Raw genomic sequence first — 13,729 nt, 5'->3', positions numbered from 1 at the left:
ACAACAGTGCAAAGCAATACTGTAATTTGATAAAGAGCAGACCATGGGTACAGTAAAAACAAGTCTCAAAGTCCCGATAGGCTCATCATCTCACGCAGGCGGCAGAAGGGAGAAACTCTCCCTGCCATGAACCTTCAAGCGCCGCAAACTTGCCGATGCCGCACCATTGGAAGCACCCGACCACAGCGGACTCTGAGTCCGTCCAAAAACTTCGAGCCTCCGACCAGCCCTACGACACCGAGCACCATCCTCTGCCGAGCGCTTTGACCCCACCCTGGCCGCCAAGCAACAAGCAAAGCCGAGGACTCAGGGCCTTCCCCTCCGGAGATTCTGGATCACACAGTAGCAACAGCAGCGAAGCAGGCATTTCAGAAGTTTCACCAGATGTTCCTACGTGCTCTCATGTCTGCCTCCATCAAATCAGGATTGTGCACGGCACCCGACTTGACAGATAACAGACATCATTCACCAGAGTGGCCGCTGCGAGGTGTGTCACGCCGCCATCTTCTCCTCCCGCCGACAGGACTGACTCTTGGCAGTGTGGAGGATCAGAGTGATCTTGGGGTCCGAGTCCATAGGGCACTCCAGGCTGCTGCGCAGGTTGACTCTGTGGTTAAGAAAGCATACAGTGCATTGGCCTTCATCAATCGTGGGATGGAGTTTAGGAGCCGAGAGGTCATGTTGCAGCTATATAGGACCCTAGTCAGACCCCACTTGGAGAACTGTGCTCAGTTCTGGTTGCCTCACTATAGGAAGGATGTGGAAACCATAGAAAGGGTTCAGAGGAGATTTACAAGGATGTTGCCTGGATTGGGGAGCATGCCTTATGAGAATAAGTTGAGTGAACTCGGCCTTTTCTCCTTGGAGCGATGGAGGATGACAGGTGACCTGATAGAGGTGTATAAGATGATGAGAGGCATTGATCGTGTGGAAAATCAGAGGCTTTTTCCCAGGGCTGAAATGGCTAATACGAGAGTGCACAGTTTTAAGGTGCTTGGAAGTAGGTACAGAAGAGATATCAGGTGTAAGTTTTTTTTTTTACGCAGAGAGTGGGGGGTGCGTGGAATGGGATGCCAGCAATGATGGTGGAGGTGGATACGATAGGGTCTTTTCAGAGACTCATGGAGCTCAGAAAAAATAGAGGGTAATGGGTAGCCTTAGGTAATGTCTCAAGTAAGCACATGTTCGGCACAGCTTTGTGGGCCGTAGGGCCTGTATTGTGCTGTAGGTTTTCTATGTTTCTATTTCACCAGTAAAGCTATCTCTTATACAGACAAATATAGATATAAATGGCAGAGTTTTGGTTTTAACCATTTTTTCCCCAAGATTTACTCTCGCTGGTGGCGTAGTGGCATCAGTGTCGAACTTCAGGAAGAAAGATCCCGAGTTCGAATCCAGCCAGCTCCCCTGTATGCTTTCTGTCTGTGCTGGGTTATGAGCTGGTGGTTTTTTTGGAAACTCACCCCGCAGAAGGCAATGGCAAACTACTGTTGTAACTTCCCTCTACGTCAGAGAGGCGTGGAGGGAAGTCATCCGCTAACCAGAGAAACTCTGGATGCAACGTACCTTTCTTTTCCTACTCTCTCAACAATTATACCAATACCTGGGAGACAAATTTAAAAACTGTAAAAATTCTCACTTACTGCAATTAAAATAATATTTTAAGTGAAATAATAAAGCAGGTAAAAATTAACAGAGTATTTATCAATGTTTTGGGATTTACAAACAATCTACTTCTCTCCAATTCTGTGACTTTCCACAGAAGTATTCATTAAAATCAAAATAGTATAAAGTTACTGTATCATAGAGTTCTTTATATGAAACACTTACTATATAAAATTGAGACTCTGATTATAACTTCAACAGTTCTCACTGTCAGCTCGCTGAATAATTAGAACTTGACACAAAACAGGTAAAATCAGAAAATCTCACTTTTAGGAAAACAATTTTTAAATTATGGAATCCCTTTAGTTGTATTTTGTAAGGCACTAAACAAATTATAAACACCATTTATATTAACAAATTTCTGAGTGCATCCAAATCTATTCTATCTTTATAAAATAGATAACTTCTAGATTTGGGCTACTTTGTACCCTGCCCTTTTATTTTGTTCAAATGCTGCACAGGCAGCATTTTAGAAAGTATTTATTCAAAAATAACTGCATGTTTATTTTATAAATTTAAGCAGAAAAAATAATAGCAGTTCTGAGATGATATGAAATATTTTCTTACTGTAGCACAAAAATAAAGAACATATTTATTTTAAAGAACATTGCAGGAATAAAGCTGCCAATTATTTATGAATTACAGAAAGAACTTATACCCTGCATTCTTACATTGTCTGTACAAAATTGAACAATTGTACCACACTATCAAGCAATATTCCCTCTAATTTTTTTTTACAACTGCGCAGAACAACCATTGCTCTGAGTAGGAAATTATTACGTGGCCTGAAAACTGCACGGCACTTAAATAAAACTTTATATAGAAGAAGATTCCAGATGCGTGGCAACAAAGATGATGTGTGCAGCAGTATTTCAGTTACTGCGTGGCCACAGCTTCCAGGGAACAGTGCTGTCAAGGAAACATCTGATTATGTACATTCTTCACATTTACGTTTATAATATCATTCAGTACAATTCTATGAACCCAGAGTTTCAAACCAGTTTACAATCGATCTGAAATATTTAATTTAAAATTAACTTACTTGATCAATTTATACTTTGTAAGTTGTGCAAGTACTGTGTTACACTTATCAGACCAAAAATCAGATTGTGCAAAGTCTGAGGGTTCCTTTGTTGTTAAGGAACATAAAATGAAAAAACAAGTTATTTAACAAGGAATGTCTCCATATTGAAAAAAAATGTGAATACATTGGATTATAAATGGACTGATTTTAAAAGCAAACTTTTGATGTTGAAGTTACATTTAAATCTTTTCTGGACATAAAAAGTAGATTCATTTAGAACTAGACTTTCATTATTAAACACAGATGTTTTTGTTATTCAATGTTGTACTTAAATTCCTAAACTATCACGTGGTATGCAGCAATGCAAATATGATAATGGTCCAATCTTACTTTGTAGTCCTTGTTCTTTCTGAGAAAGAAAACATTATTCAGTGCTTTCTATTGAATGCAAACTTTTGTTGATTGCTTCAGAGAATGTGAGAATGTTGGAAGATCATTTATTACTATGGAAGAAGATCAAGATAACAACTGACTTTCTTCTTGTCGTCGGTCTTTCATGCCTTATGTTGGATGAGTCTGAACTATATGATGTCGTAAATATGGAAATCAAACTATACCGAAACAGCTGATATTCAGACCAGTTCAACGCAGTTTTCCTTGTGGAATATGGAGTATACTCTGGGTCCTCAATGGTGATCCCTGAAACAGGTTTCTTATTTCCACTGAATTTCATTTCAACTGTTCACTTAAAGAATGTACTCTATTAGAGTTTGTGCTTAAAGGACAGTTGACAATGATTTGATAGAAATGCCTTTCTTCACCCTCCAGCCATTGCATAACCTATTTCTTCAGGCCTTCCTGGTGATTTTACTCCTCTAGCCTCTGCCCTCCCGTTCCTCGGAAAGATGATCCACTCGTAGATCCTGCGAGAGGGCGTTTTTCTGTAGCAATGTAAACAAACATAATATAAGCATAATGTAAACATCAACACATGGATGCGTGGAATAATCGAGGACTATTTGTCATTGCAGGCTATTTTCTCATTGGAAAATTCAATGATAGGGACTTTCTCCAGTTTGTTTAACCTCCCCAGTAAGCAGAATCTCAATAAACATCCATAATAGGCCAGAAAAACTCTGAAGAAGCAGATTGAAATCGAGTCTTTCTACTGTCAGAGGAAGCATACAGCAGTACCTAACACAGATGGATGGCTTGGTTTATTGGTGGCTTTGCATTCTAGTGGTAGAGGAAAGGGCTCAGTGAGGTTGAGTGGGATGGTTCAAGGGTGTGTTCAAAACTTCCCTGAAAAGGTGTTATATCCTCACTGCCTCCTGGCTGTGCAAGACGGCAGAATAGCCTTTGGGATGGTATTGTTAACCTGAGACCATGTAATGGGAACGCAGATGACCTGCATAAATGATAGAAGGATTGTTGGAGATGTTTATGAAAAGAAAACTCTGCACGATACCGAGGAGGAGATGGGACAAGAACTAAGAATGAAAAATTAAAGTAACAGCTTTGAGAAAAATCAAATGTCTGACTCCTTGGCAGCAGCAAATTATTTTGGATCTTAAACTAATGTCAGAGTAGATCTTAAACACTGAAACAGATCTTAACTAAATATTTGAGGCTGTGCCTAACATTGGCTACTTAACAAGGGAAAAGTTTGCATGGAGCATCAGTCAAGCTCTGTACCATGACTGACATCACTCTGCATACACAACGGTACGTGTGCATTTTTGACCAAATTCATTCATAGAATGGATAAAAGTGCTGAGTTATGCAAGAGATTTTTGTATTTTATTATACTTATTTGTAACTTATTATACTTACTGTATGACTTCAAACTTTCAGTGGTTGTTTTGCAGTTCATTATTTCTACATTTAACCAGAGGAATAAAACTTACTCCATGATATCTATCAAGTATGGAAATGCCAAGCCAATTATCCTGCTTTACACAAACTAAACTTTAAAGACTACAACTTTTACCTGTACTTTTTTATTGCTAATAACTTATTCCACATTGTATATATTGTTATTCCTACATAACACTGTAGTTTTACTTTGTATTAATGCTAAGTTTTTCATGCACATTTTTGAATTTTTAATATAAATGGACTGATAAGAAACTAGATTAGAATAACCAATTAGAATAAAAACAGAGTTTGGACAAGCAAAGACAATAGAGGAAACTATGTTCAGTTTAAGTCTAGATTGTCGAAAGGTAATGACAGTGAGACATGAGGTAGATGTTCTAAAGACGAATACAGACATGCAATTTCTTTTGAAAGGTGCAATATTCACTCCTCTCTCCATGGATGTTGTCTGTCCTACGCAATATTTCTAGCATTTCTTAAATTTTCAGATTATCAGGAGGAGTACCTTGCCTTAAAGCAAACAAAAATTGATAAACACACGTGGAACAAAAACAAAAATTCAAACTAAAATTTAAACTTGTTTGTCGATGCATAAATAGTTAGGAGCTGTTGTATATTGGAGCAAACACTGCTACAACTGTATAATGATGCATATATTTTAGAATGTTTGAAAACTAAGGTTGAATTGGATGGCAATGAGGGGACAAGAAACCTGATGAAATAAATTAAAATGAAACAAAATGGAATCATAAACTGTATATGGACAAATTATGGATTAATGTAAAAACTAGGTGATCATTACAGTGACAAAAACAGAATTGTGATACACATATAATGATAATGGCCTAGAATTCCAGATCACTTGGGGCTGGGTCAGTAAAACACTTGGCTGAACACAGATGTTACTGCTGACTCCCGGAAGCAACCTTTGTGACCATGGCCTGTGCAGAGACAGAGAGGTTCATATTTTGAGTACTATCCTGCAGTGCTGATTACAGTAACTATTACAACATTCAGTTACAACATTTTTGTTTCTAATTTGGCATAAAATTTTAAACAACATATTTTTTCAAAATTATAACAAGACATAGGGGCAGAATTAGGCCATTCGGCCTATCGAATCTTCTCTGACATTCAATCATGGCTGATCTATTTTTGCTTTCAGCCTCATTCTCAAGCCTTCTCCTCATAAGCTCTGATGCCCTTACTTAGCACCCCCTTTAAATATACCCAATGATTTGGCCTTCACAACCATCCGTACCAATGAATGTCACAGATTCACTACCCTCTGACTAAAGAAGTTCCTCATCTCTGTTCTAAGGGACATCCTATTCTGAGGCTGTGCTTTCTGGTGCTGGACTCTCCGAGGATTGGAAACATCCTCTTCACACCCACTCTATCTAGGCCTTTCAATATTCAGTCATTCAATGAGACTCTCCCCCCCCCCCCCCCCCCCACTGTTCTAAACTCCAGCAAGTACACAAACACTCCTCTTACATTAATCCTTTCATTCCCAGGATCATTGTCATATTCCAGATTACCATTCCACATATTTCCTGCCAAAGCACAAATCATTTCAATATTGCCCCTTACCTCCTGGTGCAATTGGATGCATTAGTCTATTCATCTGGACATTCCAGTGTTTAACATGTGAACTTGCTTGGCGTAATTTTCGCTGTGCAGCCTATAAAAGGAGAGATATTTTCCAGAAATCAAATGCTACAGCAATTTCAGTAACTACTAAATAGAAAGTTGACTGATGACATTCCCAAATAGATAGTCAGATTAAAAGACTTAATTTGCTGAGATGCATTTATTGTTACATTGTTGCCTGAACAGAAGCAACCAACATTTCATTAAAAGGAAAGCACTCTATTGATATTAATGTATTCTGATGCAGAGAGATGTGTAAAGTTGGGCCATGCAAGGTACAGCCTAGCAGAAGTTATAGAACAGAACAAAATGACCCAGAAATTGTCATTGTCACATTTCATTACAGTGCACTTTAGACTTAAATCTCAGTGCAATGTTGTTATTTTGAGTTCAGCAACAACAATTCCACTTTTTACTTCCTAGTTTGTTGAGTTTGGGAATTTTTTCAAGGCGAGTGGTTGCTTAACTAGCACTGCTGCTGGATACCAAGCTAATGCCAACATTAAGCAACATCAAAGAAGAGGATACCTGACTGCTCCAGCCTTGAAACAACTTCCTAAGACACTGAAATTTAGTCTAAAGTACACTTTATATGCTAATGATTTGGTGCTAATCATAAAATCTAGACAATTATCTTTGAACAGCATTTTGAAGTTTCAATTGGCATCTAAATTCAAATGTTATTCATTAATAATTCTCTCTAAAACAAAAGATATACTTCTTCTACAGGATATTTGTATTCACATTAAGCGCAAGAGTATTGAAACATAGAAAATAGGTGCAGGACTAGGCCATTCGGCCCTTCGAGCCTGCACCGCCACTCAGTATGATCATGGCTGAACATCCAACTCAGAACCCTGTACAAGCCTTCCCTCCATACCCCCGATCCCTTTAGCCACAAGGGCCATATCTAACTCCCTCTTAAATATAGCCAATGAACTGGCCTCAACTGTTTCCTGTGGCAGAGAATTCCACAGAAGCCCTTGTTTCCTTTTGTCTCCTTGTTCAGTGACATTCTGGATAATGATGGTGACGTTTTCCTTTTGGACGTCAAGACATTTCATAAAGCACCATATAAAAGTTTGTTATCAAGATTGATTCCAGGGTCTGCAAAGGGATGGTGACAATGCAGACAGAAGATTGGGTAACTGACAAGGAACAGTAGTGGAGGGAAGTGTACAATGAAGTTCCCTGGGGGAGAGGGGGTACGATCCTGCTAATACCTATTAATAATTCCTTTAAAGTGGCATCATGTTGTTTTAGACGTGAAAGGAGGAGGGGTGGTGTTACTAGTCAGAGGAAATATCACAGATGTTAGTAAGGCATTTGATAAGGTCCGGCACAGGAGGTTGGTCAAGAAGGTTCTGTTGCTCGGCATTCAAGATAAGGTAGGAAATTGGATTAGACATCGGCTTTGTGGGTGAAACAAGAGAGCGATAGAAGATGGTTGCCTCTCTGACTAGTGGTGTGCCATAGGGTTTGATGCTGGGTCCTTTGTTGTTTGTCATCTATATCAATGACCTGGATGATAATGTGGTTAGCTGGATCAGTACACTTGTGGATGACATCTAGATTGGTATTGTAGTGCACAGTGAGGAAGGCTATCATGGCTTGCAGAGAGATTTGCATCTGCTGGAAAAATGGGTTGAAAGGTAACAGATGGAATTTAATGCAGACAAGTGCTAGGTGCTGTACTTCAGTAGGATCAACCAGGGTAGGTCTTACACAGTGAAAGGTAGGGCACTCAGGAGTGTGGCAAAACAAAGGGATCTGGGAATCTACGTTCATAATTTGTTGAAAGTGGTGTCACAGGTAGATAGGGTTGTAAAGATAGCTTTTGGCACTGTGGCCTTCATAAATCAAAATACTGAGTACAGGAGATGGGATTTAGATTGAAGTTGTATAAAACGTTGATGAGGCCTAATTTGGAGTATTGTGTGCAGTTTTGGTCACCTACCTACAGGAAAGATATAAGGTTGAAAGTGTACAGAGAAAATTTCGAAGGATGTTGCTGGGTCTGGAAGACCTGAGTTATAAGGAAAGATTGAATAATTTAGGACTTTATTCTATACAATATAGAAGATTGAGAGGAGATTTGATTGATATATACAAAATTATGAGGGTTATCAATAGTTTATGGTTTGTTTATAGGTTAAGGGTGAAAGCTGAAATACTTAAGAGGACATGAGGGCGAATTTGTTCACTCAAACGTTGGTGCAAGTGTTGAATGAGCTGGGTCCACAGTCAGCATAAGCCAGCTCATAGGTCAGCAAGAGCTGTGCTTTTCTGCCCCATGAAAAAGGGCAAGACAGAATTACTTACAAAAAATTTACAGCTACTTCCATGACACAGAGACAGAAGGTGCACGGCCAGAGCATTCCGACTATAACAGTCTGCACTTTCACACTGCACATCAATGAGTGATGCCTCTCTTCCTGATAGGTTGAATGTTTTTCACACACGGTTTGATACACAGAACGCTGGCTGGTGAGGAAGACCCCCCACCCCCCAACCCCGAGGAGCAGGCACTCTGTCTCATGGCAGCTGATGTGAGAAGACCCTAGTCAGGGTCAACCCATGTAAAGCTGCGGGCCCTGATAACATACATGGTCAGCTGCTGATGGACCATACAGCTCAGTTAACACAGATTATAACAGACAGCTTCAACATCTCTCTAGAACAGTCTACTGTCCCCATAGGCTTCAAGGAAGTCCACTATCATCCCATTGCCCAAGAGGGTGTCAGTAAACTGCCTCAATAACTATCTTCCAGTGGCACTGACATCAACAATAATGATGTGTTTTAAGTGTCTGGTTATGGACTGCTTTAAATCCCGTCTTCCTGTTAATTTTTGATCCTTTCCAGTTTGCTCATCTGTCAAATGGGTCTACTGATGATGCCATAGCCTCTGCCCTCCAACCTGGAAAATGGTGTAGGATGCTGTTAATCTACTTCAGTTTGGTGTTTAATATGATCGTCTCTCAGAAGCTGGTGGGTAAACTGTCTCAACGCCTCTCTCTGTAACTGGAACTTGGTCTTCATGACAGAAAGGGCACAGTCAGTCCATGTTGGCAGCAACATTTCTGGTTCCAGCACGCTGAGCACTGGTGCTCCCCAGGACTGCGTCCACAGCCCACGGCGGCTCACGCTGTTGACGCACGACAGTACGACCAGATCCAGCTCAAACTGCTCACTGACGCCACAACAGTGTTTGGCCCGATCAACAATGATGAGGAGACGGCATCCAGAGGGCTTGTGGGATGGTGTGAACACAACTTGAGTGTCAACATGGACAAGACTTTAGGAAGGCGCAGTCTGACAACTCCTCACTACACGTAAGCATGGAGAGAGTTAGGAGTACCAAGTTTCTGGGAGTGTACTGTGACAAGAACACACATAGATTACGATGTAGCTGTCCTGTGCTGGCACCAGTGGAATCAGCAGTTGGTCTGCCACCTGTCTTCAGGAGAGAGAGAGATAAGGAAAACAATGGAGCAGCATTTGGAGATGTTAATGAAGGAAGGAGAGCTGTCAAGAGCGGCTCCCCCTTTGAGCCCTGAACTGTTTGAAGTGATGGACAGGCGATACCCCAGCAGGGGGATAAAAAGGGACAGGTTTGCTAAGGCAGGACACACACACGACACCCGAGGTAACAACACCCTGGAAGCGGTGCGTCTCTCACAAGTCGGTGGGAAGTACCGGGCCATAGACGCACAGGGTGGAAAGGCACGGTCGGCGGGAACCTGGTGTGTGTCCCCCCTTGCCTGGGTGCTGGGTTCACCGCAGAGAAACAATCGTATCTGGAAACGGAGGGGTCGCGGTCGGTGACCTCAGATGACATCACAAAGGACTCGCCCGAAAGCTGACTGCGAAGGTCTGTGTGGAAGTCGTTTTGAATATTCATTCATTTTGCTCTCTCTCTCCTTCCCCCACACTGTCCATCTCCCACGGCAGCGATTACTGCGAACTGAACTGAACTAAATTGAACTGAACTTTGCGTCACTTTGAAACTGGTCAGTTACCCCTAGACAACGATAGAGCTTGATTGATCCTGTTATCTTAATTCTGTGTACAGGTATGTTTATCATTGCTGAACTGCTGCATTCATTATCCTTTTGATTAGAGTACTGTGTTGCTTGTTTCTTTAATAAAACTTTCTTAGTTCCAGTAATCCAGACTCCAACTGAGTGATCCATTTTTGCTGGTTTGGCAACCCAGTTACGGGGTACATAACAGTACATAAAGGACGATCTCACCTGGTCCCTCAACAGCACCTCTTTAGTTAAGAAAGCACAGTAGTACTGCCTCCACTCGAGGAGACTGAGGTGAGAGAAGCACAACCCACACGTCATCGTTATCAATTTTTACAGGAGCACCATCGAGAGTGTCCTGACCAGCTGCATCATCGTCTGGTACGGGAATTGCAAGGCGTTTGACCACAAGTCCATACAAAGGACTGTGAGGACTGCAGAGAGGATCATCGGGGTCTCCCTTACACCCATAGGAGTGCTGCGTACACCCTTAGCATTGTGAAGGATCCCTCCCATCCATCCCACAATCTCTTTAACTCCCAACCATCAAGCAGGAGGTACCATGGCACTAGGACAAGGACTGTTAGCTTCTTCCTCCAGGCTGTGAGATTACTGAATATCTTGCCACCACCCAGGTCTCATCACTTAGGAAGCAAAGTAACATTACAGTTTCTGTTAACTTGTGTCATAAATGCACCTTATGCTAAATGTCAATTTTTTGGAATACATTTTATTACTTTTAGTTTATTTGTAGTAACATTACTTCATGTGTTATGTGTGTGAGTTACATGTACTATATCGTGCACCTTGGTCTGGAGGAATGTTTGGCAGCAGATATGTATAGGTTGAATGACAATAAACTTGAATTTGAATAAACTGAGAGATCTGGTATTATATCCATATAAATCCTTGACATTTTTCAGGGCAGGTTGAGAAAGTAGCAAATAAAGCATATGGAATTCTGGGATTGAACAATAGAATCACAGAGCACAAGAGCAAGGAAGTAATAATGGACCATAATCAAAGACTGGTATGGCCACAACTGGAGTGTTATGTCCAATTCTCAGACTGAAGAATCTGGTGTCCTCCTTGAAACTGCAAGAGGTTTTTAAAACAAAGAACATCAAGAGAAATTACTACCTTTTGATGCAAGGATCAAGAACCAGAAGACAAAAAAATGGCAGAACGACTAAATATGGAGAGCCATACTGGATGTGAGACTGGCAAAGAACCTGATCAGGCAACAAAGGTCTCTTGGTGTCTGAGCATTTTGGAGACGTGTTGGGCTTCATTAGTTGCGGGATTGAGTTCAAGAGCCGAGAGGTAATGCTGCAGCTCGATAAACTCTGGTTACACCCCATTTGGAGTATTGTGTTCAGTTCTGGTCACCTGTTTAGAGGAAGGATCTGAGGGTGCAGAGGAGATTTATAGGATGCTGCCTGGATTAGGATAGGTTGAGTGAGCTTGGGCTTTTCTCTTTGGAGCAAAGGAAGATAGAGGTAACTTGATCGAGATGTGCAAGCACTTAACAGGCATAGATAGAGTGGACAGCCAGAGGGTGGAAATGGCTAAAACGAGGGGGATAGACTTAACGTAATTGGAGGAAAGTAAAGGGGAGAATGTCAGATGTAAGCTTTTCTCTTTCCACAGAGAGTGGTAAGTGTGTGGAACACACTGTCAGAGCTGGTAGTAGAAGTATTAGGAATGCTTTTAGAGACATATTAAATGAGATCCTTAGATAGGTAAATGGATGAAAGAAAAATGGAGGGCACTGTGAGAGAGAAGAGTTCAGATTGATCTTGGAATAGGTCAGGTCAACAGTGTGAGCCAAAGGGTCTGCACTCTGCTCAACTATTGTCTGATCTATGTTCTGTGACACAAAGAAAACCCCTTTTATGTGGCAAGTGGTTAGGCTTGTGGATGCATGGCCAGTGTAGGAATGCAGACAGATTTAATTAAGATGTTTCGAAAGGAATTGGATGACTAAGTGAAAGGAGAAAAAAAGATGATGGTTTTGGGAAGTAGAAATAGCAGGTTTGATAAAGGAGCCAGAATCAACAGAAAGGCCAAATGGCCTGTAATTGTTCTGTAATTATGAATGTAGCTGTTATAATTTCAACATTCATTACATTTTTAAACAGTTAACATAACATACAATGAAAATCATAGGTTATCTTTCTCTGTATTTTTATATTCTGTACTATTATCATACACTGTCCAACAATTAGAAAGTGTTGCTTTCACTTGTGACAATATCTTGCCACACAGTGTGACTTAAATAACAAATGAGACACCAGCCCCTTGATAATCTCAGAACCAGTGACTATTGTTTGAGTCCTGAAATACACCTACCACCACATCCTGGTCTGCTCGCTGCCTGTTGACCCGCACTTCCTCCAGTTGTTTCTGAGCCTCCTCTAAAATCCTGGTTTTATTTTCCATTTCTTGCTTTAACTCTTGCTTTTCTCTCTGGGTCTTTATTATTAGCTCTTCCTGCTCTTCCTTCAGCTGCATGAGTTCTTTCATCTTCTCTTCCTCCTCAGACAGCAATCTAATGCAAAACAAACCATTGATGTCATCAGTTCAGAAGCAAATTTTCTGGCTGAATGGATGTGTACAATAAAATCTGGCAAATTTCCTCTGCAGTTGTGTTTGGTCATTTGAACACACAATATGTGAATTGGATTTGAAAGACAACTTCAAAGCAGTGGGAACAAACTCCAGTGAACTAACATTGTTGTCCATTTGCCCCCAAGCCATGCTTTGCTCCTGCATGGGTCCAAGTACTATCTTTTGTAATGCAGAGTAAAACAGAGGAAAACTTGGGTACCATCTCAACCCAGAGACAGCCTACTGAACTCACAAAAAAGGTTTTGAGATGGGGAGCCACACAAGATGTTAGCATTACTGGCTGAGAACATCTTTCACTCGTGTAAGCATTCAATAATATTTTGGATCTGTCCAAAACATAATATTTTTTGAAAATGCATTTAAAGCATTTAAAAATCAATTTTAAATACTGAAAGTAATGTAATAATAAAATAAGCTCAAATAAATATGACCTCACAGATTAAACCACGCGCAATCTGAGTGGGTAAACTTCCCAGCATGAGAACTGAGTAGCCCAAAGAAGACTGAACAATGCAGCTTCATGGTAGGGTAAAAATGCCTGTCAGTGCAATAAAACATGAATAATTTCTGGCAGTAACAGTAGTGTTGGGTCAAAAGATCCAGCTCACAAACATAAATCATAATGGCTCAACTTACCGGCAATTTAAAAACCATTGAATGCATTTACACTTTGCCTCAAAAGTTGGACCAGTTATTATTAAGGGATTAGCTACTACCGAATGATGAATTTTCAAGTTGTACTTTAATTTTGTTTATGGATTTATACATCTCACATACTGATATGGTTAAAGTCTATTCATTCCTGCAGTTAGCACTTTCTTGATAAATCAGCTGTGTTCATGAAAAC

The 13,729-nt window shown here is 40.6% G+C and overlaps 1 protein-coding gene across 2 annotated transcripts in view; it reads right to left on the bottom strand.

Moving 5' to 3' along the window:
- Positions 1-2,234: 2,234 nt before the first annotated feature.
- LOC140209906 (differentially expressed in FDCP 6 homolog) overlaps positions 2,235-13,729 on the bottom strand; it is a 163,584-nt gene continuing 152,089 nt past the window's right edge. The window contains exons 10-13 of one of the 2 annotated variants that reach the window (XM_072278565.1): positions 12,604-12,802; positions 6,161-6,251; positions 4,523-4,567; positions 2,235-3,630 (exon numbers count right to left, since the gene is read on the bottom strand). In XM_072278565.1, coding sequence (XP_072134666.1) covers positions 3,557-3,630; positions 4,523-4,567; positions 6,161-6,251; positions 12,604-12,802 — 409 coding nt within the window. In that variant the 3' untranslated portion in view covers positions 2,235-3,556. The remainder of the gene's footprint in view (positions 3,631-4,522; positions 4,568-6,160; positions 6,252-12,603; positions 12,803-13,729) is intronic. The other variant, XM_072278566.1, reaches the window with a different exon arrangement.

The sequence above is a fragment of the Mobula birostris genome, chromosome 14, assembly GCF_030028105.1.
Source record: "Mobula birostris isolate sMobBir1 chromosome 14, sMobBir1.hap1, whole genome shotgun sequence".
NCBI classification, from domain to species: Eukaryota; Metazoa; Chordata; class Chondrichthyes; order Myliobatiformes; family Myliobatidae; genus Mobula; species Mobula birostris.
This window is presented reverse-complemented; position numbering and strand designations above follow the sequence as displayed.